The 25,656-nt window shown below is 49.8% G+C and overlaps 1 protein-coding gene across 1 annotated transcript; it reads right to left on the minus strand.

Moving 5' to 3' along the window:
- Nucleotides 1-7,574: 7,574 nt before the first annotated feature.
- On the minus strand, nt 7,575-13,994 carry SAYSD1 (SAYSVFN motif domain containing 1; the record flags this gene model as incomplete). Its single annotated transcript, XM_080700261.1, has 2 exons — nt 7,575-7,919; nt 13,830-13,994. 2 exons carry the CDS (start codon nt 13,992-13,994, stop codon nt 7,575-7,577), a joined length of 510 nt encoding a protein of 169 aa, XP_080556387.1.
- Nucleotides 13,995-25,656: the final 11,662 nt, after the last annotated feature.

A 25,656-nucleotide genomic window follows, 5' to 3' on the forward strand; every position in this document is an offset into this window, starting at 1 on the left:
CTTTGGTTTATCAGAGTCTTCCAGACCCTTAAACTTCATTTCCAAACTCCAGCCTGGCCTAGGAATAAGCCAGTCCTGCAGAGCTGTACTTTAAGCTCTTGGCCAATCAGGCAGAGTTGCCCTCACTCATCAGGGCAAGGGGCAGGATCGCGGCAGGGACCAAAATGGAGCAGGCGTGCTTGCTTACCAGACTCTTGTCAGCTGCACACCGCTGCAGAAGTAAATTGCCTTGCTAGGTTACTTTTAATTTCATGAGTTTTTACTCACGGCTTCCCCAGAATCTGTCTCTAACACAGGGATGTGAATGGGACTTACTTCTATGCACAACCATATCTATCCACACTGGAAGCCACCCATCCTTTGATTACCAAATCTAACTTTAAGAAACGATGCCAGGGCCACATTCACAGGGGCGGAAATGCTACATTTGCCAGGATGCTCATTGTGCAGAAGATTTGAAACAACCTAAATGTCTATTTAAGTAGGGGTTGGGTAAATTATTATTTATCTCTTTTTTAAAAAGTGTACTCTGCCCAGCGTGGTGGCACACGCTTGCAATCCCACCATTTGGGAGGCTGAGACAGGAGGATGGCAGTTTGCGGACCTCAGCTACTACTTAGTGAGACCCATCGCAACTCAGTGAGACCCTGTTTCAAAATAAAGAATAAAGAATTAGGGCTGGGGGTGTAGCTCAGAGGTAGAATGCCCCTGTACTTACACACACACACACACACACACACACACACACACACACACACACACACATATACACACACACACTCTCTGAAGCAGTGAAAAGAAGCAACTATATTTGCAATGATATAGAACAATTACTAGAACTGTTACTGGAGAAAGCAAGCAAGAGGCCAGGCGTGCAGCCTCCAGCTGCTCCAAGGATGAGGCCAGAGGATCCCTGGAGGCCACAGTTTGGGGCTGCCTGGGCAACACAGTGAAACCCTTTTAAAAAAAAAAAAAAGGCACCAGTATTCTTTTCTGGAATTGCTCTCACCAATTCGTGTACTTTTTCATCCCCATCCAATCCCCCAAACACATTAGTTTTCTCAAGGCATCCTATTCTCCTTCAGGATTATCACCATTCTCCCAGGCAGATTCCTCTGACCAAAATGCCACCTCGTTCTTTGCTGGGGAGCAGCTGGCCCCCCCAAACTCAGCACAGTGCCTCTGCCTCTCGCAGGACACCTCCTGGCCAGCCCAAGCCCGGGCATCCTTTAGCTGCTCACACGCTGCACGGTAGTTCTGATTGCTGGCTGCCTCTGTATCTGTGAGCTCCTTGGGAACAGGGGCTTGTCCGCCGTCGTGGGCTCCACATGCTCGGGGCCTGGCAAAGAGCAGGTGCCCGAGTGGGTGGACGGGTGGGGTGAGTGACTGGAATCTCCCCTGGGACAGCCTGAGAAGGGCTTTATAGATGAATCATGCCATTCCCTTCCCTGACTTCAAATGCAGGTAAATAAAACCCAGACTCCTAGAAAGGAAAAAGGAGAGCAAAGGGAAGAACTATGAAAGGGGCTGACATTTTACTAAAAATGGAATAAGACAGGTGTGGCAGCGCACGCTTGCAATCCCAGCGCTTGGGAGGCTGAGACAGGAGGATTGCAGGTCTGTGGGCAGCCTCATCCATTTGTGGGGCCCCCCACAAGTTAGGGAGACCCTGTTTCAAAGTAAAGAATAAAATGGGACTAGGATGTAGCTCAGAGGTAGAATTTTCTGTGTTCAATGCCCAGTACCTCAAATAAATAAATAAAATGGAACAAGCCAGGCGTGATGATGCACTCCAGTAATCCCAGTACTTGGGAGGCTGAGACAGGAGGATCACAGGCTCAAGGTAACAAGACTCTCAGCAACCTAATGAAACCTGTCTCAAAACAAAAATAAGAAAGAAAGAAAAAGGGCTGGAGGTGTAGCTAGGAGGTAAACTGCCCCTGATGGAGGAGACGGAAGAGCTAGTTTAGAAAAAATAGCCAGAACTGCACGGCTGCAAGCTTAAGCCAAGCTTTTATTTTTACAAAGGTAGGAAGAAGGGACAGACAGTCAAGCACCACGTCAGAGGGGCGCAGTGGGGCGCCTTAAAGTAAGACACGGAGGCCTCTGAGCACTTGACATTCTCATAATAATCCATCATCTCCTTCCTCCCGTCCTGCTGAGCCAATGGTCCCCTTTTCCACCCAGGCAGGTGCAGGCCCGCCAGCCGTGTCTGCTGGGTGAGCCTTGTGTAATTGGTAATTAATGTGGGTTAATATAGCTTGCTTTGTTATCTTAACTTTCGTCTAAACTGTTGTGAGAGTCTATATAAATTTTTTTCAGTATTGGGGATTGAACCCAGGGGCATTCTACCTCCAAGCTGCACCACCAGTCCTATTTTTCATTCTTTATTTTGAAACAGGGTCTCAGTGAGTTGCAAAGGGCCTCACTAAGTAGCTGAGGCTGTTCACAAACCGAGATCCTCCTGTCTCATCCTCCCAAATGCTGTGATTACAAGTGTGCGCCACCATGGCCAGCTATATAATTTTTTTTATGCAGTACTAGGGATTGAACCCAGGGGAATTCTACCTCTGAGCTACATCCCCAGCCCTACTTTTTTTGTGTGTATGGTACTGGGGGTGGAAACCAGAGGCTTTCTACCTCCAGGCTGGTCTCACTAAGTTGCTGAGAGCCTCACTAAGTAGCTGAGGCTGGCTTCAAACCTGTGTGATCCTCCTGTCTCAGCCTCCCAAGCACGGGGATTACAAGCATGTGCCACCACACCTGGCTCCAGCCCTATTTTTTATTCTTCATTCTGAAGGAGGGTCTCACAAAGTTGCGAAGGGCCTCACTAAGTAGCTGAAGCTGGCTGTGAACCCGTGATCCTCCTGTTTCAGCCTCCTAGGTACTGGGATTACAAGCATGCGCCAACACGCCTGGCTTTATATAATTCTTTTTTTAAGTGTAGGGGTCTGTATTTTAACATTCAGTGTTAGCTGGGATAATAGCCAAATTCTGGCTGACCAAGGTCAAACCTGGCTGCAGCTCTTGGCTGACAGCTTAGAGACAGAGAAAAGGATTTTATTGTTTTGCCTAATTAATACAGGCTCAATCCCTGTCATGCAGGCCTGGGGAGGGCTCAGAGTCTGTGTTAATGTGGACTACAGGAGATGCCTTTGCAGGGGCTGGTCCATAGGCTGCTTTTCAAAACATCCACCAGGACTTAAGGGTAAAGAGCAGGTTATAAAGAACCCTACACAGCAGGGGCACCCCCAGTGGCAGTTTTGCCTCTGCGGTTTCAGCTACTAGTGTGGCAACAGAGAATCAGAAATATTAAGTGGAGAATTCCAGAAATAAACAATCTGTGAGTTTGAAATAATTATCACTTCAGCATATATTTTAATTTTTTATTGGTTTATTAGTTAATCTCTTACTGTGTTTACTCCATAAACAAGCCATGGTTTCAGGCATCAACTGGAGGTATTAGAAAGTATTCCCTGTAGGCCGGACGTGGTGGCGCACGCTTGTAATCTCACTTGGGAGGCTGAGACAGCAGGATCGCGCAGGTTCGAAGTCAGCCTCCCTGGCTTAAGAGGCCCTGTTTCCAAATAAAAAATATAAAATAGAGTGTAGCCCAGAGGTAGAAGGCCCCTGGGTTCCATCCCCAGTACCCCCCCAAAAAAGTATTCCCTGTAGAAAAGGGGGAACTAATTATAGAATTTAGAATGGAAAGTGATTTCTCCCTCTCCCAGCACACACACACACACACACACACACACACACACACACACACACGGTATAAGCACATCGTGGAAAACACCTCACAGGTGGCTCCCTCACCTGTCTTCTTTCCCTGTTGAGAATGAGAGCCAAATCTTTATCCCAGAGCTCCAGGGTTGCAAACTTAAGTGTCACAGACACCAAAGCATTTCGTTCAAATTTTACTTCCTGTGCTTTAGGGACCAGTTTTCCTCCAGCCCCAGCCCCCTAGGAGCTCAGATGTGGCCCGCCATGGCTGGGAGAGCTGAGTGCTATTTTAAAGTATGTACATAAATCACTGCTGGTAGCTTTCTGTGCCTTTCCCAGGACCTCCATGAGCCCTTTCTTCTGTGAATCTTAAAGTAAAAAGAAGGCCTGGAACAGCAGCAGGGTGGGTCAGACAGACCTGAACCATGCGTCAGAAGGGGCCAGGTGTGCAGCAGCTCTGTGCTGCCCCCTGGTGGACAGACAGATGGCAGGGCTCCTTCCAGGGTCCCCCGCAGCACCTACAAATGCTTGTGCGAATGGCACAGTTCAGGAGTCACTTTATTCTTCCAATGCATAACGCTGTGATTTTTTCCTAACAGAGTTCAATCAAGAGGTAAACCTGGAAAACTTCTTGTACTCAACATGTCATTCTAGATACATTTACCTAAATCATCCTTGGTAAAATGCAGAGCTATTAAAGGTCACCGCATCTACCTAGGCACACTCACGCCCGCCCTGACCCGGCAGCTCTGGTGGGCCAGGGCTGGCTTGGCGGGGTCCCTGGCACAGTTGAGGCGGCTCAGCCTGCCGCACAGGGAGGTGCACCTGCATGGAGGTGGTCACACAGCGTTCCAGGTGCCCCGGGCCCACTTAGCATAAGGAGAAATACTAGGGGCAAAGTCCTTTCCTGGATGTGCGTGACCCTTCTCACTGGACTCGCCTTATTTAAGAGCCACTAGCAGCAAATCATTTTTAGTCAGGAATAAGCGGGGCCGGCCCGAGGCAGGGAGGGCAGGGAAGCACTCCCGGCCACTCTGGAGTCCCAGGGCGAGGCTCACTCCACAGGCCTACGAACCGAACGCACAAGCAGAGACCATGAGCGAAAGCAAAAGCCAGTTTCCTTGTGGGCCTCTCGCCGACAGCGGAGCAGCCCGCAACCGACGCCTGGGCTAACGTTCAGGCCTGAGTGGAAATTCAAGCCTGTCGCTAAAGCCTAATGGTCTGACAAGAACAGCAAAGACACACTGTCCTTTCTTTCCAGGCATGAAATTGGCTCATGCTCCGCTCTTCCTAGAAGGGAGCAGCTTTACTGCATGCGACCTCTGGGAAGAGACAGGCAGAGAGAGGTGAAGGCTGTGTGTGGAGAAGTCCATGGAAGGTGGACCAAGGCCACCAAGCATCACGTTAGAAAGAGTCTCGTTTTCAAGGAAAGCTATTCAGGCCCCTCCTAAGTGAACTTCCTGAATGCTTAAGAGCAGTCTCTACCTTACCGGGATTACTACATGGGTTAAACTCACCTAACAGAGTTACAGGAATTGTGTTTTAGAAAAAATTTTGAATTATATATTTTTAAATTTAGGGCTGGGGGTGTATTTTCGAGGTACAATGCCCCTGGGTTCAATCCCCAGTTCCACAAAACAAATAAAAAATCATCAATTAGGGAGATTTCTCCCTTGTATGAGGTGTTTAAGAAACAGAAAAGCCTGTACAATTTAGAAGCCAACCTAGGCAAATTGGTGAAACACCATCTCAAAATAAAAAAGGACAGGGGCGCAGCTCAGTGACAGAGCCTTGCTAGCATGTCTGAGGCCTTGGGCTCAGTCCCTCAAACTGTAAATGGGGATGGGGAGGGCGAGAAAGAAGAAACAAACAGGCTGAAATAAAGGCCCAGAGGACTCGAGAAAGCCTCCATAAACCAGAACACAAAATCATACCTTAAAAACAATGAACACCCACGTGTTTCAGAGGCTCGTCTGTCTCCCGCACACTACACATCCAGCTCAGACAGAAGGCCAGGAGAAAAAGACTCCCCCGTGAGCTTGGGTCCCTTCTGCTCAAGGGCATGGCTTGGGGGAGAGACGGCTGGGTCCCCAGTCCCAGAGCCACACAGAGGGCAAGAAGGTCGGGACACACGGGCTGCCCAGGCTCAAGGTGAGCGGTGGGCCCACACCTCTGCAGCCCCCACCGCCAGAACTCGCTCTGTTCCACCTCAGCTACCGCTGGCTTCACTGACCCCAGCGCACGCCAGCTAGGGTGCCCCTACAAGGCGAAATGTCTGCTTCTTTTTTTCTCATATGAAAAAATGCTTGTGGGGTGTTGGCAGTCAATGAGCAAAAGTTCAATTTAAACTGGGCTAAAAACTTGCTTTAATAAGTAAACCAGGTGAGAAAGAAGAATTAACAGCCCTTGGTTGCTTAACAGTGTATCATGAATATTAAAGTTACTCTCATAGTAGAAAAATTAATAGCTGGACTCTGAAATTGAAAACTACCAAAATTTGAATTAGTAATTTCTTAAAATCCTGTTTGGACAAAATCATTGTTTAAGGAGTCCTCTTCCTGATTAATATGATTCATAGAAAGAGTATTTATGTTGCCCAGTTTCAACTGGAGGGGGAGGGGCCCTGGAATCTGGCCTGTTCATCAGGCCATTGGGCTCTCACCACAGCCCCAGGCCAAGGACTTCTTCCTTGAAAGCCCTTAGAAAGAGACAGAGCCCCAGCCAGGAGGCCACACACACCCAGTCTCCTATCCTCACACTCAAGACGTCTTGTTATGAATCGGTCACCATCAGCCCTTATCAATTCTCCAATGTCCATGGCCTCTCCCCCCATGGCCCTCACAGGGGACACGGTGCCCCCCATGGTGCTCACAGGGGATGTGGTGCCCCCCCATGGTCCTCACAAGGGAAGCGGTGCCCCCCATGGCGCTCACAGAGGACGCGGTGCCCCCCATGGCGCTCACAGGGGATGTGGTGCCCCCCCATGGTCCTCACAGGGGACGCGGTGCCCCCCATGGCGCTCACAGGGGATGTGGTGCCCCCCCATGGCCCTCACAGGGACTCCATGGCCTTCCCCATGGCACTCACAGGGGACACGGTGCCCCCCCATGCTGCTCACAGGGGACTCCATGGCCTCCCCCATGATACTCACAGGGGACGCAGTGGCCCCCCCATGGCACTCATAGGGGATGTGGTGCCCCCCATGGCGCTCACAGGGGATGTGGTGCCCCCCCATGGCGCTCACAGAGGACGCAGTGCCCCCCATGGCGGCCATGTGGGGCTGTCTTCTTCCATCAAGTAGAACCGCATGACGGAAGGATGGAGCATGGTGAGGAACAACAGTGGAGACCAGTTTCTCAGAAGGAAGTGTTTTAAAGACATTTTCTGTTTCAACACCATTACTAGATGGAAAAGCAAGAATTAGAGAAGGAAGCAGAACAAAAACAACCCCTGCAACTTAAACTGTTTTGTGGGGAAAGCGCTAAACCAAAGGAGTTGGAAAACATTCCCGTGTAATACCCAGCCCTGGTGCAAGAGTCTTCCCTTCAAACAGCTGGGTACTTCCCGACAGGATCTCTCCAGGCCTCCTCTGGTGCAGAGTCCATCTGTCAGATGCTGGGACAGACAGGTCTCCTTTCTTGGGTACGTAACTTACACACTGCATCAGCCCCATAGCGAAGGTCTTTTAGAGAACTTCACCAGAACCAAAGGTAAGTTCAAAGGTCGGCCCACGGCAGCAGATAGGAAAGAGGAGAATGCCCTGCGGTCGTCACCCAGCCAACACGCAGGCTGGCCTTAGTCCCCGACCAAGGGCCGTCTGGGGCTGGCTGCGTGACACGGGGCTGGTCCTATCTCCCCTGAGGGGGTCTCAGCTGCAACTCGCGCTCCAGCTGCTCAGCAGTCAGGGTGCCCTGGATGGCTTCACAGCCCGGGTTGAAGACAGAGTAGGCGCTCTTCTCTCCCTCCTTCCTCTCCTCAGGGCTTCTCGTCCCCACGTACATCCAATAGAAAAGCGACAAAACAAAGTAGGCCAGGCCAAATTCCAGTTCCACAAACAGTCCCAGCAAGACCAGCCAGAGAAGAACCTTCAAGAAAGTGACGCTGGTCAGAAAGGACCGGCTCCCGTGGGAAGGCAGAGGGATGGCTGCGGTCCTCGGGGGCGGAGGTGTGCTGCTCCGGGGCTGAGCCGCTTCCTAGGAGACACAAGGAAAGTGAGACTGGAGGTACTGCAGCCGAGGACCCAAGCTAATCTACACAGGCAGCTCTTGCTGCTTTGCGAAGGCTGTGGCCCATTGGTTTCTGTTTCCTTGCCCTCCTCTCTAAAACAATCACTGCTTTGGCTGAATCAAGACTGATCAGCACTTCGTGAGACGTGACCCAATAAAATCCTAGGAGCGTTCAGATGAAGGCCCATTCATGGAAGTCATTTTTCAGATTAGTTTAGTCTGCTGCTAACAAAAGCTCATTTATGCCCCAAACAGGAACTGCCCAGTAATTGACCGTGCACAGCGGTGACGCTGGCTTCCCGTGCAGCCAGTCAACATGCGCTTGCTGATTTGATTAGATGATAAAAGTATGAACAGCACAACTGTAAAATGGAAGTTACACCAGAGGAGACAGAAACCTCTTCCACGTCAGAAAGTCGCCATGATGACCCATCACCGGGCCGCCTACCATTCCGTGTCATGACCATCCGGCCCAGGTCCTCACCACTCACCCGGCAGGGCCTCCTAGCAAGATTCCCTCCCCAGCCAGCCTACTCATAACTGCTATCGATGTAAGTGAAATTTTAAGACAATGTTTATTAGTGCACTGGAACTGTACGTAGCAGTGAGAGTCACAGTTTGAGCACGATTTTCTGTGCTCCTCCCCTGGACCTCCCTGGTCCTCCCCCACTCCTTTTCTATTTACACAGGTCCTTTGCCTTTTCTCTCTAGCTGCCGGCATGTGAGAGGCAACACGTGGCCCTCAGCACAGCCTGACTGATCTCAGGCGCACGCTGTCCTCCTGTTTCCCTGAAGATGATAGAATCTTGCTCTTTATGCTGAGTCCAACTCAGTGGTGTGTGAGCGCCACATTTTCTTCACCCAGTCACCTGACAGCTTGGTTCCATGACTTGGCTATCATGGCCTCTGCGGCTGTAACATGGGGATGCATGTATTGCCACAGTCAATAAATTAATTCAATCAGTAAAAATAACACATTTCTCGAAAGAAGAAATGGCCAACAAATACTGAAAAACTCAACATCTTTAGCAACCAGGGGAATACAAATCTCAATTCTACCGAGATTTGATTAACTCCAGTTAAAATTGCAATCACTGAGAATATAAACACTAGTAGGTGCTGATGAGGATGTGGGGAAGGTGTGCTCACACGCTGTCGGTGGGATTGTAAATCAGTGCAGGGAAGACCGGGATGGAACCACCATGTGCCCAGCACACTCCTCGGCACCTTTCCGAGAGATCTAAAGGAGTGTGCTGTGATTGAATTAATTTTGGATGTACTAAATTTTTTGAGTAAATAATTTTTCTTAATTACCCATTACCCATCTACCTACAAACCTTCAACAATTTCCTACTGCCTATAGGTTAAAAGCAAAGCACTGGGCCTGAAGACAAGCCTTCCACCTACTCCAGCCCAGCCAGGACACAGGCTGGGGCTGAATGCTAATGGAGACACAGGTGTGTGGGTGTCTCCAGTCCACTATTTTCCAGACGTTTTTGGGTCCAATAAGAAATACACTTTATACTGCAACACAGTATACAGATCCACAACAGAGGCAGCTCCACAAGTCAGCGCTGACCTGCCCTAAGCAAGTTTAATAGGCGACAAGGTGGGACTGTAAATCGGTGCAGCGAAGAACGGGAAGGAACCAACACGTGTCCAGCACACTCCTCGGCACCTTTCCAAGACATCTAAAGCCAGGGGACTGTGGCAATACATGCATCCCCATGCTACAGCCGCAGGGCTGTATCTCTACTGATTTCACCGTACACTAACGGGTTACAATTTGCAGCTTGAAAACCGCCCCAAATTGCCTACACAAGGCAACGCATCATCGCTGACTCCGTAAGTGATCCCTCTACCCCCCCCTCAGCTCGCTTTATTACCCAAAGACGTTCTGGGACTGCCTCTGGTTCCTCCTCCTTCCCACGTCCTCGCCTTCCTTCCAGGTCAGCAGAGTTCCCCAGACCCGGCCATCAGAGGGGCGCCTCCAGGCACTCGGGACACTAACTGGTGGCTTTGTTGTTTTCTTTCTTGGTACTGGGAACTGAACCTATGACATTCTGCCTCTGAGCTATACTCCCAGCCTCTTTCTACCTTTTATTTTAAAACAAGACCTCACTAAGTTGCTGAGGTCCTAAGTTGCTACAGCTGACTTTGAACCTACGGTCCTCCAGGCTCAGCCTCCCAAACACTGGGATTGCAGGTGTGCACCACCACACTCAGCTTCTAGCCGGCTCTACCTCCTTGAGCACTGACTATCAGCACTGGAGTGCCTCTCTTTATGCAGGTCACAAGGGTCCCTTGACCGCTCATACCCATCACAGACATGTTCTTTAGTGTCACGGGGGCCAAGAACAGCCCCCAGGCTCTACATACAGAGCAGAATCATTAGCTCCATTTCGGGTACATCCCCTCTTCTTCACATAAATATTTAATGGGGGACCACAAACACTGGTCTCCACAAAAAGTAATCATCTCATCTACGGTGCCAGAAATTCCATTTTGTTGGAACTTCACTTTTAGTGTCAACAGGGTAATTGCAATCTTTTGAACTGGACTGGACAGGCTGAATGGAGAGGCCCTACAGGTCTGCAGCAGCGCCCCCACGGACACCTAGTAAAGAGAGAAATGTCCCTTCAGCTTTGACCTTGTGGGGATGACTTCTCCCCCTGTACAGAGCACTGTGGCCGCCACTTCACGTGCAGGCTCCTCGAATACCACGCTGCTTCTACCTGGGCTCCTCTGCCTGCGCCCAGCCCTCACTCCCAGCCCTGTGCAAGGGTGGCTCCTCCGGTGGTGTCCCACGGAGGCGCTCACCCGGTTTAAGCTCGCACCCCCAGCTCACTCACACCAGGGGCGATGCCCTGGTGGATCTATTTTCCTCACAGATCTATCAGCTTGCTTTGTCTCCTCTCTGTCGCCCTGCACTGACATGCACGCTCTACGTACGAGGGCAGCTCTTCACTGGTCCCGGCCACATGGTCTCCCAGGATTTAGGACAGAAGTGAAGTGTACGGGAACGTGCCAGGATCGTGCTGAGTGAGTGGTGGTGAAGCACAGGGGCGTTTAAGGGTGAGGCCCAGAGCTGCGGGGAATGCCCGCCAGTGCCCAGCCAGGCTCCACAGGAGGCCGCCTCTGAGCAGAGGCTGGAGGCCAGGTACTGGGGACAAACAGGACCTGGCTCCTGCGGGGGACCTGGGCTACATCACATGTAGCTGGAGAGAGGGGCAGGAAGCTTCTGTGGGATTACAAAAGAGTCCCAGGCAACTTCCTCCTAATGCGGTAGACGCTCATCGGGGAATTAAATATCATACTCTGGGATGGGGGGGCTGCTTTGCCCCAAGCTAAATTTGGTGAGAGGGGGAGGAAAGAAGAGAATATTTCCATTCAATGACTATTGAAAAGAAGCAATTATTTTAAAAGGTGGCTAAGAAAATCTCTGGCAGGACAGGGTGCTATCAAAATTATTAGGCAGAGATGAACTATAGCTTAGGGAAAGAATTTTAATGCGAGTTTTTACACCAGAGCAAACCCAGGAATGACCACGGATCAGTGAAAACAAGCCCCAGGCCACGACCCTATTAAAGCAGAACCAGGACCGGGCCGGCCGAGCCGGGCTCCCCACAGCCCTGGCCAGGCCCTCACTGGGTGTAGCATCCAGGCTCGGCTTCTCTGGGACCCGCTCAGATGATCTCATGTTCCTCTGGAAATGAGACAGGCATTCAGAAGCTCACTGTGTGGGCTAGACATTGTGTTCTGATGGCGGGGTGGGGGAAGCGTGGGGGAAATGGATTCTAAAGTCTTGAGCAATTATAAAAGCTCAGTAGGTTCCAATCAACTGCAGGGAGGGGGTGGGTACTGAGCCCTGCTGGGCCCCTCCTGCTCCTCTCACCAGTGAGCGGGCCTGCGGCTTACAAAACACAGCGACACCCATTTAAACTGGGGCAGCACATTCTTCCTGACTTAAGAAGACAAAGTTCCTTAAGCCAGTTGTATGGGAATCTAAGGGAAATTATTTTAAAGTGAGCAAGGTCTAGTACCCCAGAACATTCTGCCTTTTAAAGGGATACTTTGGCTCTTGCTTTAGCTACGAGGAACAAAGACCTCATCACAGACCTGTCTTCAGGGACGATGTGTCCAGTGTATTCCCACACAGACAGCCCAGCCGTACACTCATGTCACTTTGAGACTTCACTCGCCAAGTAAAAACTCAATGAAGGCAGAGATACAAATGAAACCTCTCTGCACAATAAAAGACTGCCCAAGGAGTTAAACTAAGGGGGGCCCTGAAAATCCATTAATGAACCTGAACAGGTGTCTCTAGTCCAAAAGCAAGGCAGATGCAGCTCTTCAAACCCCATTTCTGAAAGTACAGGCTGTCTTGGCTGCTGGCTACGTGGGCCCCAGGCGTGAGTAAAAGCCTTAATTATTGCTGTTTTGATCAGTAGCCAATTAGACCTCTGCCCGCTATTAGCAGTGAACTGTGGCACAGCTTGATTGTAGAGGGTTCCCAGTGCTACAGTATGACTGAGGAGAACCTAAACAAACCCTCCAGCTTCACTGACTTCAAAGTCCCTGATTTTGGAGGTCAGCCGCTGAACAACAGGTTCTCAACCTTGCACAAGTGTGAGTTTGGCTGTCGACAACTCCTCCGACTGAAGCTGTCTGCTGGGTTAGTACCCCACCCCACCCCCAAGGGCCTCACTACGTAGCTGAGGCTGTCTGGATCCCAATCCTCCAGTCTCCGCCTCCTGAATGCTGGGATTATAAACCTGCAGACACCACGCCCAGCTTCCCTAGCTCCCCAGGGTAGCTCCTTGTTCTGGCAGGAAAGATGGCTTTTGCTTCTTAATGCAAGGTTAGCTAGCTGTTCCTGGAAAGAGGAACTAAAAAAATGAATGAGTGGACAAACTTACTGATCAATAATTTTTCTCTAAATTTAGAATCCAGACATCAGCTGGTCTTCAGGTGACATCAAGACATGGGCCAAAGATGTTTTGTTGTTGTGGTGGTACTGGGGATGGAACCTAGGGGCACTCTACCTCTGAGTTACATCCCCAACCCTATGTATTTATCTTATTTTTTAAAGAGTCTCAGTAAGTTGCTAAAGCTACCCCTGACCCTGTGATCTTCCCGTCTCAGTTTCCCAAGTATCGGGATTACAGGTGTGTACCACCATGCCCAGCAAAGAAGCTTTTAATGTTTATCGTACAGGGAAATAATGTGTTTATGTACAAAATTGTAGGAACTGACCTGGGAGTTATTTCAATACTATTTTAGCAGAGAAGGCTCTGGGTGAGGACGAAGAGCCTTCTTGCCCACTGGGCGCCTTCCCTTCCCTATAAAAGCCCTTTGCTATTAAAGTGTGGATTTCCTACGATGGTCTTTGTATGTGATCGTCTCCCATCTTCTTCGATTTGCCAGCTTTCCATATCAATCTCCTTCCTTGCCCCAACGACTTGTCCTGCAGTCACCAGCCTTTCTGAGTGGCCTGCAAACAACCCTGAGTTCGGTTACAGTTAAGACGTCAAGGCGGAAAATAGCTATTAAATTTCAAATGCAGAGGTCCGGGTCCCCGGACCCAGGCTTCCAGCCCGGACTCAGGAGCTGCGTGGGATGCGGGCTAGGAAGAAATGGCCAAAGCCACCTGTCCGCGCTGACCACGTGTGGCCGGAAAGGAGAGGGGTGGCTCCCAAGCACCCGGAGTAGCCACCATCCGGGTCGTGGCTTGGGTGGGCGTGGCTTCGTGGAAGGGGAGGGCTGCTGGGCGGAGGGCGGGGCATCGCCCGGGTGGGCGTGGCCTCGGCGGAGTTTCCGAGGAGGCCTGGTCCAGCCCCGAGGTCCCGTCCGGGCCGAGGCCTCGCACTCTCTCACCTGCGCGGGGCTGGGCGGCCTCGGCTTCCACCCCTGGAGCCGTCCCAGCCAGCCCGGGGCGGCCTGTGGCGTCGCAGCTGCTCCCGCCTGCCCTGCCGCGCCGGGCTGGTCCGCCACGCCGGCCCGCTTGCGAGCCTCCCGGAACTCGGCCAGCCGCCGCTCCATAGCGCGCGCCCGCGGCCCCCGCCGGCGAGTGGAGCGCGCGGCCGAGGTGCGCCTGCGCAGCCGCCGTGCCCCGCTCCGCTCTGCGCCTGCGCGGGCCGCCCTGCCCCGCTCCGCTCTGCGCCTGCGCGCCGCCGCTCCAGCGGTTTGTGACGTTGGGGTCCCACGCACCTGGGCGGCCCCTGTCCGCAGGCGGCCGCGGAGCTGTCCCGCTGCCCCGGGGATCCTCGGGGAGTGCGTCCCGGACCCTGAGCCCTGCAGTGAGCGCTCCTGCTCACACGGTGCCCACCGTCCAGGGAGGCTTGAGGGACCAGATTTGCTGGATACACCCTCCGCTCCCCCAGGCCTTCCCAGGGCTGGGAGAGTGACTTTCTCACACTGCTTACAAAGCAGCTTGCAGAACTTTTATCGTCGCTTTTGCGACACCGGAAATTATCAGTCCATGTGTCCAATGAGGTCAGAAACTTAAGGATAAAAAAGATGCTTTTCAGCTGCAACTTGAAATACACAAATCCTAACTGTAGGCTCAGTACCTCTGGACTTGTATTTGACCTGTGTTACTACCACCCAGGGAGAGAACATTTCTAGGACCCTGGAAACAATTTGTGCTCCCTTCCAATTACTACTTGCCCCAATGAATAGATATGGTCAGACTTTTATAAATTTTCAAAGCTCTGTGCATCTAGCAAAGTACCATTTACAGATTTTTTTTTTTCCCCAGTACTGGGGATGGAACCCAAAAGCACTCTACCTCCAAACTACACCCCCAGCACTATTTTTATTCTTTATTTTGTAACAGGGTCTTACTGAGTTGCAAAGGGCCTAAGTAGCTGAGGCTGGCCATGAACCGAATCTTCCTGTCTCAGTCGCCCAAGTGCTGGGATGACAAGGAGCACCACACTGCCAGGACCACGCACAACTGAGACAGCTGTTTGGTGGCTTTTGCTGAGTTTGAGTCAAGGAGCTACACAAAGGGGAGTACTTAAATGTTCATCTGGGACGAGGTGTTGACTATTGCGACAGGCAATGGGGTTAGGGAAACAAAGACCTCTGCTCCGAGCTTATGTTCTAAGTGGACAGACGGGCAGTGCACAAATACACGACCACATATGTAATGAAACTGCGGGCACTGATTAGTGTTGTGGGGCAATTAAAGCAAGTTTAAGGAAGGGGGCGGTGGAGCTCTGTAGAGCCCTCCACCAGGAAGACCTCTGTGGGGTAGCAAGCTGTTTGAACAGAGACCAATGTGTAACCAGTTGGTGAGGCTCGCAACTATCTGGACAAAAGTGTGTCAAGTCAGAGGAAATAGCAAGTACAGAGGTCCAAAGACTTCAGCTGGAATGCTTGCCCTGCTCACAGAGTGGGGAGGAGGCCAGGCTGCCTAGAACAGAGGGTGTGGGGGGAGGAAGGGAAACAAGGCAGAGAATCAAGATGTGCTAGGCACAAGCCATGGCCCTGCCTGGAATCCCAGGAAATTGGAATGTACTGGTAGTGGGAAGAGGTTTTAAAATGTATTAATGTGTCAGTATTGGGAAAGATTTCCAATTTTATAATAAATCTTCTTTACTAAGAAAGCCAGGGCTAGCTAGCAGGAAAGAAGGCTGGAGCCAGGAGAAAATGTGTCTTTGCATTCCTAAGAACAACTTCACACATTTTGGGGGATAAAACAAAAGGTAAAAGCCTGTGTCTGGAGACAAGAGATGCCTCCCCCGCTCAGGCCATAAATCCCGCTGGAGAGATAACAGAAGCAGAGCCAGGCTGGAGATAGGGGGTAACATCATCTCCAACAATCAAAAGGACCTGCCCAGGACTTGGGCGGGATAAAAACACTCAGTAAACTGGAGTTCTTTGGCATTTTCTTTCGAATTGCCCCCCTGTGCCCCGCTCCGGGCACAGGGCTGTTAACTATCTCTGTATTTCTATCTTTTTAATAAACTTCTTTAAATCTTCAGCAGCTGTCCAAGCGATGAATACTTTTTCTTAGCTTAGGACAAGAATCCACGTTTTTTCTGTTTGTCTGTCTGTGTGGTGGTGGTGGTGGGATGACTTCTCCTCACACACACACCACGCACACATCCCCCCCACCCCGCAACAGGGAGGCTGAGAGAGAAGGGGCACCGATTCCAGGCCAGCCCATGGTAACTGAGTGAGGAGGGAGACGGGAGGGTGTAATTCAGTGGCAGAGCACCCCTGAGTCCAGTCCCCAGTAAACACACACACACACACACACACACACACACACACACACACGAGAAGAGGAGGGGAGGAGGAGGAGGAGGAGGAGGAGGAGGGGAGGAGGAGGAGGAGGAGGAGGGATGCACAGGTGGCCATCTTTGGCCATATAAGTCACAGAGGAGCCTTTATGTTGTATCTGAAGCATGATGGGAGGGAATTGGAGGATTTTAAGCAGGAGGTGGCATGATGTATTGGAAAAGGGCTGCTCAGATGGGTCTTGGATGCGGCAGTAGAAGGAAAAACAGAAGTAAATGTGGTAGAATAGAGGGCCTGTGGTAGCTGGGCTAACACAGCAGTGATGGAAGTGCTGAGACCTGGTCAGTCTGAAGCTTTGAGCTAACATACATGGATGGTCTGGATACACTGTGAGGGAAAGAGAAACACAGGGCGATAGAACCTGCCCTCCAGCCCGGTCAGAAGACAAAATTACAACAAACACAGCTTTAAGATCTTAATTTCACTGGTAATTCCTGAATTGAGCTATACCTCACTTAGGAATTGTTTCACCCCAATAAAAACGTGGTGTCCAATGAACTGAGCTGAGGAGGCTGACACTGACTTTATAGACAGAAAAAGGCTGAAGAGGCAGAGAACAAGTGAATTAGCCGTTTCCAACGGTCACTTTCCAAGGTGAAAATGGAGGAGAACTCCTCATATCAGCCCAGATTTGCCTGCTTGGGATTTGGCTACTATTTCTCTCCTGATTTCTTGGACACCCAGATAAACAACTTTGTTCTGGCTTGGAACTTCAGCATGCGTGACTCCGTTTTGGTTTGGTCTGTGGCTGTAGTGCAGGAGCTCAGTCCAAAGCAATCACTTGTGTACATTTTATTTGATACCTCGTGCACACGGATGGAAACAGGTGGGTGATTCTGGCGCCCTCTATCACAGCAGGGAAGGCTGGAGGGTGGTTTTGAGATAAACACTGATCGTTCTGTTTTGGACATGCCAAGAGTTTGAGATGCCTGTTGGACATCAGTGAAAACCGGGAACCAGGAAGTGTCGGGGCGGGAGACACGCGCTGGAGCGATTGGCGTGTTCGTGATATTTAACCTCCAAGACTGTCTGAGATCAGTCGGCGAGCTGAGAAGAGAATATACTGGGAGACTGAGCCCAGTGAATCAGAGGTGATTTGTAAGAAAAGAGCGCGCCCTCTCACTGGGAAGCCACAGGAAGCGTCCTGCCCATCTCGGTGTCAGGATTAGGTCTGCTTCCTGAGAGATGGAAAACCCTCGAATTCAGGATGTTTCACTTGACAGTGCCCCCAGGCCTGGGGGCTGTGTGTGGCCCACATCTACCAGGCACACAGCAAGGAGGCTTGTGATTTGTGGACGGTTGCTTCAGGGTCCCTGGCAGGAAATGTGGCTCCTTCCAAAGGGTTAAGTAAAGTGTGTGTGGTGAAGGATTCTTCACAAAGCTGTGGCAGAATGAAGGCAATCAGCAAAAAGGGAAAAGAGTGACCAGCCTCTAGGGCTGAAGCAAGAGGATAGGGTGGTGGTCAGAACCCAGGGCAGCCTGTAGTGCTACTGGAAGCCAGGCTTCGAGGGAACGTCAGAGGAGAGAGGATTAGCAGGGCAATGGGGAATGCCCAGGCAAGTGCTGAGCCATTCCTAATGGAAAATGGCTTTGGTATCAATTTCAAAGTGTAAAAAGTAGTCAGGGCCTGGGTGCTGCACAGACACGCAGGCAGGGAGGGGAGGCAGCGGTTACCAAAAGTGATTACCAAGTACACAGAAGAGTTGTAGCCCAGGGCCTTCGTATTTTAAAGACAAGTTTACATAATGAACAACTTCTAACAGGTGGAGGTAAAGGCTTTTGGTCAAGCAGGATGGGAGATAGTGAATCTCATAAGCATATTTCTGACTCTTTCCAATTCCTTCCATCTTTTATTGTGGGAGTTACATTAATGGATTTTCCATTGTTAAACATAACCCCAGTTCTGAAATAAACAAAACTCAGTCACTTTATAGAATTCAAAGCTAGATTCAAACTGGGCATGGCGGCACATGAGGCTGAAGGAGGATCGCAGATTTGAAGCCAAACTCAATGACTTAGGCCCTTAGCAATTTAGTGAGACCCTGTTTCAAAACAAAAATTAAATAGGGCTGGAGGTGTCTCTCAGAGATAGAATGATCCTGGGTTCAGTCCCCAGCAACATGAAGCAGTGCTTGTGTACACGCACACACACACACACACACACACACACACACACACACTAGATTCACTGGGATCATTTTTTAGGGTTTTGCATCTATGCTCAATAAAGAAACTTTCTGATAATGTTCATATACTGTCCTAGTTAGGTTTGATTTTAGGATTATACTACCTTTATAAAATAAGCTGAAATCTGCCTCCATCCTATCTCATTTACTAGGGTAGTTTGAATAAAATGGGAATTAAGTCGGGCAGTTTGAATAAAATAAGAATTAAATGCTTCTTGAAGTTTGGTAGGACTTAGCAGTAAAACCATCTGTACTTCAAATTTTCTTGGACCACATAAATAAACATACACTACAATTAAGAGAATGCATAACTGCCCAACCCATTATTACCCAAAAAGTTAATAAATAGATAAACATTAGTCTTGTTCCATCTGATATTTTTAGGAAATTTTCAGATGAAAGTTTAAAAGGTGGTTTTTCACATATTCGGTTGGCAGATGTTGGCTAGAGAAGATCTATGGCTGTGTCCTTAGGGCAAAGAATAAACTAAAGTGAACTGGACGTACTTAGTAAGACTCAAGCATGGTGGAGAGGCTCGGAGGGAGCAGTGCCTCCTTCCAGACTTGCATTTATGTTTTGTGTCTCTCTGCTTTCGCTTCTTAATCACGGCTGGAGAGCAGTTTGTGGCAGTAGGATCTGGCACTCTTCCCCGGCCACGTCCTGGGTGGGAGGAGGGGTGGGGTTTAGCTGCTGCGAGGAACCCCTTGTCGCAGTGCGAGAGGACGTCCATCGCTGGGCTCTCGTGGTCGTTCTGGTCCTCCCCCTGCAGACACCACATATCGGGCCTCACCCCGATGCTGTCTGTGAGAAGCCGCAGACTGTCCTGAGCGGGGGTCTGGATAACTCATATGGAGACCAGGCTGTCTCAGCCTTGCACTTCCACATTTGGGGCCAGATATGGCTTTGTTGTGGGGCTGCCCTGCATCTTGTAGGACTCTTAGCGCTGCCCACTGTACACTAGTTGCAACAAAGAGAAATATTTCTAGACAGTGTGAAATTACCCCCAGTTGGCAAATTGGCCCCACTTTGAGAACCGCTGGTCGAAAGACCATGTTGTAATAAGAATGGTGACATCAGTAGATGATTTGAGCCAGAGAAGACACGTCACGGTGAAAACTACCAGCTGGCTTTAGGAATCCCAGGCACCATTGGCAAGGGCATGGTATTCACCTGAAGTCCTGGTGCCATCAGAGGCCACCGTGGCTGTGCACACCAGTAGTGTCTACGAGCCGGAGGGCTTTCCTGGCTGCAGGAGTTTGTTAAACTAGTGTCTGAGGCAGGCTGGTAGTGTTGGGGTTATCCACCCCTCTCAGCCATCTTTGGGTGGGATTCTCCCTCCCCGTGGGCATCACTTGAGACGTGCTCCGCCGCCTCCAGGGGCCTCAGCTGGAAGACCTCATCGCTGGGAGCACTACCTGCTCGCTGGTGGGTGCCCTGTATCCCCTTCCTTCCCATGCTGCCTCACTGCCCCGCTGCCCATCTAGACATGCTTCCCCAGGAACGTTCGTGATTCGAGTCTTCATCTCAGGGTCTTCTCAGGGAGCCTAAGCTGAGACTGCGGGAGACCTAAGCAAGGCTGCAGACTTGCTCGGGGAGGAGGCAGGCTGGAGGCCGGCTTGGCACTTCACGGCCCATACCTTGGGAGCTAGCAGCGAGCAGCAGGGTGTCTCGGAGTGCCACAGTGGAGGAGAAGGGTATTTGTGCAGGAGGATGAAGGAGGCGAGAGGGAGGGAGCAGAGGCAGAGAACAGTGCCAGGGCTGCTCCTGGGAGGTGATCCCAGCCTTTGCCAGCCCCCGGGAGGCAGTCTCAGAGCGACTGGTCCCCTCGGTCTGTGCTCATACCCTCCAAGGACCTCAGAGACCGGCAGGTGTTCCCTGAGCCCCTGTGGCACCAGGCTTTCCTTGCAGCTGTGAGGCAGCAGGTGAATGGAATGTAGTCCCAGCCCATAGTTGTTCCAGGTCTAATAAGGGTTACACACTGACTAATGGACAGTTATAACACAGAGGCTCAGAAAACAGAGGAGGGACAGTAGCTCAGGCTAGGAAGTACTATAACTTCTCATTTAAATATGGAAAAGCTTCCAGTGTGGTGGCTGCAATCCCAGTACTTGCTAAGACAGGAGGCTCACAGGTTCAAGGCCAGTGTACAGTAACTTAGTGAGACTCCTTTTCAAAATGAAACAAAAAGTGCTGGGGTGTATCTTGGAGGTAGAATGCCTCTGGGTCCAATCCCCAGTGCAAATAAATAAGTCAATACATCATAAATAAATGGAAACAGGTGCAGAGGAGAACTGAGGAGGTTCTGTAATTACTGGGTATTGCTGTAGACAGCATGTGTTTCTGGTGGTGGTAGTTTTGAGTCTTTACACGGTAGTATCTTTTGTGTGTGTGTGTGTGTGTGTGGTACTGGGAATGGAACCCAGGGCCATTCTACCTCTGAGCTGCAACTCCAGACCTATTTTTTATTCTTTATTTTGAAACAGGGTCTCACTGAGTTGCAAAGAGCCTAAGTAGCTGGGGTGTCCCTGAACCACAATCCTCCTGCCTCAGCCTCCCGAATGCTGGGATGACAAGCGTGCTCCACCACGCCTGGCTTGTAGCATCTTTTTCATTTGTACGGAATGTATTGCTACATGGCCTCATCCCACATGCTCTTGGCTTGGTTATCACACAGCTTTTCCCTGACAACTGCTGTGGCTTGGAGCTTTGCCTGCTACAGGGATTTTGCATTCCAGGAGAGCCCCTGGGCTCTGCTGTTCTTCCCAGTGCAGTCCTGCCCAGTCCCACTGTCTGAAGCCCCTCACTGTCCTCCTCCTTGTCTCCTTAGCCCCCGCAGCATGCAAGATCTCCATTTGTGATGGTTTCCCGCCCATCTGACTGGCCTCATGTCCCCGTTCTACTGTGCCTAGCTCTGAAGCCCAGAGAAATGCTCAGACAGAGCCCACAGGACTGCAGCAGAGGCCAGAGTGTGAAGCCCTTTCCCAAGTCTCCCTGGCACCACCTGAAGGTATTTAGAGAAGACGCTCTGCAAGCTGGTGCTGCACATGAAGCAATAGGCAGTGTGTGCTTCAGAAGAACCTGTGAATGGAAATAAAAGCGGAGGGAAGGCAAGCTTTCTCCCGTTAAAATGCCTGCGAGAAATGGGCTGTTTTGCTAACATATATGCGCATGCGCCCTGAGCAGTCTATTTCCAACTCTTGGCAAAACCAGCTGCTCAACCACTGCCCTAGAATTCCTGCTTTGGGCCTTGTATTTGTCCACAGCCGTTGACCTTCAGAGGCTTGAACAGGAGGGATGGGCCCAATGGACCACCTTTCTCCTAACAGCAGTAGCCGCTGCAGAGACTCTGACGCAAGCCGGCCCTTTTGTGACTTAACAGTAGGAGCAGCTGAGCCCCTGGCTGGCTGTTACTCATCCCTGCTCCCAACTACTGTCATCGTTGGCTTCAGGGGCACGATGGAGGGAAGTGAGTCAATTCCTACTCAACTTTCCGCTGCCTTCCAGCTTGTGTTACTTTTTCTAGGTTTATTTCCTATGAAAAGGAGATTTTCCATTTCTGAGTTCATGCTTTAAAAATTTTTTTGTAACCTTTAAGGGTCAGTCGACTCACTCCCCTTGGACAACAAATACTTGTTGAGCTCCTAATAATAGCTTTCCTCTGTGGGGTGACTAATGCGTACCAGGAACTGTGCTACCCACTTGGAAATTAGGATGTACTTGAATTTTCTCAACACCTCTTCCGGAAGGTACCCAGACACAGATCGCAGTTTGATGTCATAAAGCAAAAAGCCAACACAGCTAAGATTTGAATCCAGGAAGTCTGACTCCAGAGCCTGGGACCTGCTATTCTGCTTTATTCTGGGCGCCCACCGGGTTCGAAGTTCTAGGAGGATACGCAGGTATGAAGTATGATCCCCAAGCTCCAAAACAGCTTATAAACCAAAGTGAAGATTAAACAAGAATGCAATTAAAAAAAAAACCAGAAATCACTGCTAATTATTGTATCAGTGGAAGAGACAGGAGAGGAACATACTTGGCAGAAGAGGAAATTGGCAAGTCAGGGACGATCTGCAAGACTCCAGCTGTTCAAGCTGGGGTGGTGGCGCACGCTTGTAATCCCAGTACTTGAGAATTTGAGACAGAGACGAGCATGGTGGCACATGCTTGTAATCCCCACGCTTGGGAGATGGAGACAGGAGGATCGCACAGGTTCAAAGCCAGCACGCTGGCTTAAGAGACATGTTTCCAAATAAAAATATAAAATAGGTCTGGGAGTGTATCCCGGAGGTAGAAGGGTTTCCAGGAACCCCAGTACCACCAAAAAGAAAAGAAAAAAAAAGAATTTGAGACAGGAGGTTCGTAGGTTCACGGCCAGCCTCAGCTATTTGATAAGGCCCTCTGCAACTTAGTGAGACCCTGGTTCAAAATAAAGAATAAAATGTAGTGTTGGGCCAGGCGTGGTGGTGCAGGCTTGCAATCCCAGCACTTAGGAGGCTGAGACAAGAGGATTACACAGGTTCAAAGCCAGCCTCAGCTAATGAGAGGTTCTCAGCAGTTTAATGAGACCCTGTTTCCAAATAAAGTATAAAATAGCCTGGGAGTATAGCCTGGAGGTAGAAAAGCCCCTGGGTTCCACCCCCAGTACCACCACCAAAAAAAAAAAAAAAAAATAGTGTTGGGGGTGTGGCTCCGAGGTAGAATGCCCCTGGGTTCAATCCCCAGTACTACAAGAAAAAGATAAAGAAAAAGGAAAAGGGGAAAAAAAAAAATTAAGAAAGGGGCAATTGAACTAAACAGACACTTCAAAAAGAAGAGATACAATGGCCATTAAATTTATTTAAAAAGTTCAATATCATTAGCAATCAGGAAGATGCAAATCAAAACTATACTGAGGTTCTGTCTAACTCCAATTACAATGGCAATCATCAAAAATTCAAACAACAAGCCGGATGTTGTGGATGTTGTGGCACACGCTTGTCATCCCAGCATTCGGGAGGCTGAGACAGCAGGATCGCAGTTCACGGCCAGCCTCAGCTACTTAGTGAGGCCCTCTGCAACTCAGTGAGACCCTGTTTCAAAATAAAGAACAAAAATTAGGGCATGGAGTGTAGCTCGGAGGTCAAATGCCCCTGGGTTCCATCCCCAGACCCGCAAAAAAAAAAAAAAATCAAACAACAATAATGGTAGTAAGGATATGGGGAAATAGGAACTCTTCTACACTGTTGGTGAGATTGCAAATTAGTGCAGCTGCTATGGAGCTAATGTGGAGATTCCTCAGAAAACGGAATGGACCAACCACATGATCCACAGTTACTTAGGTAACTCCTAAGTATCTTTTCAAAGGAACTGAAATCATAATGTTATAGTCATATGTACATATCCATGTTTATACCAGTACAATCCATAATAGCCAAATTATGGAACCAATTTAGGTGTTCATCAACACATGAATGGATTACAAAATTATGGGATATGCATACAATGGAATTCTACTCAGACATAAAGAAGAACATAATTATGTCACTTTTAGGAAAATGGGTGGACCTGAAAAATATTATCTTGAATGAGATTGAGTCACCAGAAGGGAAGGATCATGTATTTTCTCTCATATGCAGAAGCTAGAGAGTAACTGGGATACGAGAGGGACTTTACCTAGTGGAGAAGAAAGCCCGTGGAGTGATGGAGTGGGTGCAGGGAGGGGGAATCAGTGAAGGAAACACTTACACTGGACGGATGTACGTATGTGAGATTACCAAGGCCGATCTCCACACCCTGCATGGGGAGGGAGAGAGAAGGGGAGAGAGCTGGGGAACGCGCTGTGTACATGTATTTTCCTACTACTCTGACCTACATTATGTGAGAATACAACGCACCAAAAAGTGTATTTAGAAACAAATGAAATAGGGAAGAGGCAAGTGGGAATAGGAATAGGTTCCTACTATCAGTTTGTGAGAATTTACATTTTTACAAATTTTGCTCTTAAAAATCTCATGTCATGGCAGAGGAATTAAGAGAAGGAAGAAAAATAGTTGTATCAGTCTAGATTCTCAGAACCCAGGTTCTAAAGGAGTCTGCCATGTTGTAGGTTCCATGGTAGGTAGGGCTCCGTGGTGAGGGCTCCATGATAGGTAGGGGCTCCGTGGTGAGGGCTCCATGGTAGGTAGGGCTCCGTGGTGAGGGCTCCATGATAGGTAGGGGCTCCGTGGTGAGGGCTCCATGGTAGGTAGGGCTCCGTGGTGAGGGCTCCATGGTAGGTAGGGCTCCGTGGTGAGGGCTCCATGGTAGGTAGGGCTCCGTGGTGAGGGCTCCATGGTAGGTAGGGCTCCGTGGTGAGGGCTCCATGGTAGGTTGGGCTCCGTGGTGAGTGTTCCATGGGAGGTAGGGGCTGCACTTGTTGGGGGCAGCTATCAAGTTTGGTTCAGGGGTTCCTTAGAGACTTGAATGCTAAAAATTCATTTGATGATGACAGTGGGCCTTTGTTGTCAAATAGTGTCATCTCTTGAGCACACACACCCAAATTGTGGCTTCTGAAGTGGGAATCAGTTCCAGCTGCCTCTGAAGACTCCTGGATCTTATGTGATTTTGGAGAGGAATAGATCTGAACTCTAGCAAGATGGAGTAGGAAGCTGATACTCGATGAATCACGTCTAAAGCAGGGATTGTGGGTCTAAACCATCTGCCACACGAGCTGTTTCTAAACCAGCTGACAATCAGAAGCATTTTAATTAAAATGAACAAAGTCCTGAGCCCCTCCACAGCTCCTTGAATCCTCTCCAGGGTGGAGCCCAGGCATCTGTGGAAAATCCACAGAGTCTGATGGAGAGATGGCTGTGGACCCCTTTGCATGTAGAAGACCCATCACCACCCTGTATTTATTCCAGCTGCATACTCACCAGTGGAACACACTTTTCTTTCATGAAGGAAGCCTTTTGCTCTCTTTATACCCATGGTGTAGTGATTCTTGTTTGACATTCCCTCTGAATTCTGAGCCTACATTGTTGCAATGTCCAAAAAATTTTGAACTTTTCCTGCGCTTGCTCAGTTCTATTCTATCGAAGCTTAAATACAGAGCTGAGCAAGTGAGAGCTTTGATTAAGCACGAACCCAACCCCTGTACATCTTGTAAAGAGGTTAAAAAATTATTAGACCCCAAGTAGACCCCTGATCTAAATGTCTTTTCCAGTTTGTCCCTCTATCTCTTGTGATCC

Source organism: Muscardinus avellanarius, assembly GCF_963383645.1.
Source record: "Muscardinus avellanarius genome assembly, chromosome: 8".
NCBI lineage: Eukaryota > Metazoa > Chordata > Mammalia > Rodentia > Gliridae > Muscardinus > Muscardinus avellanarius.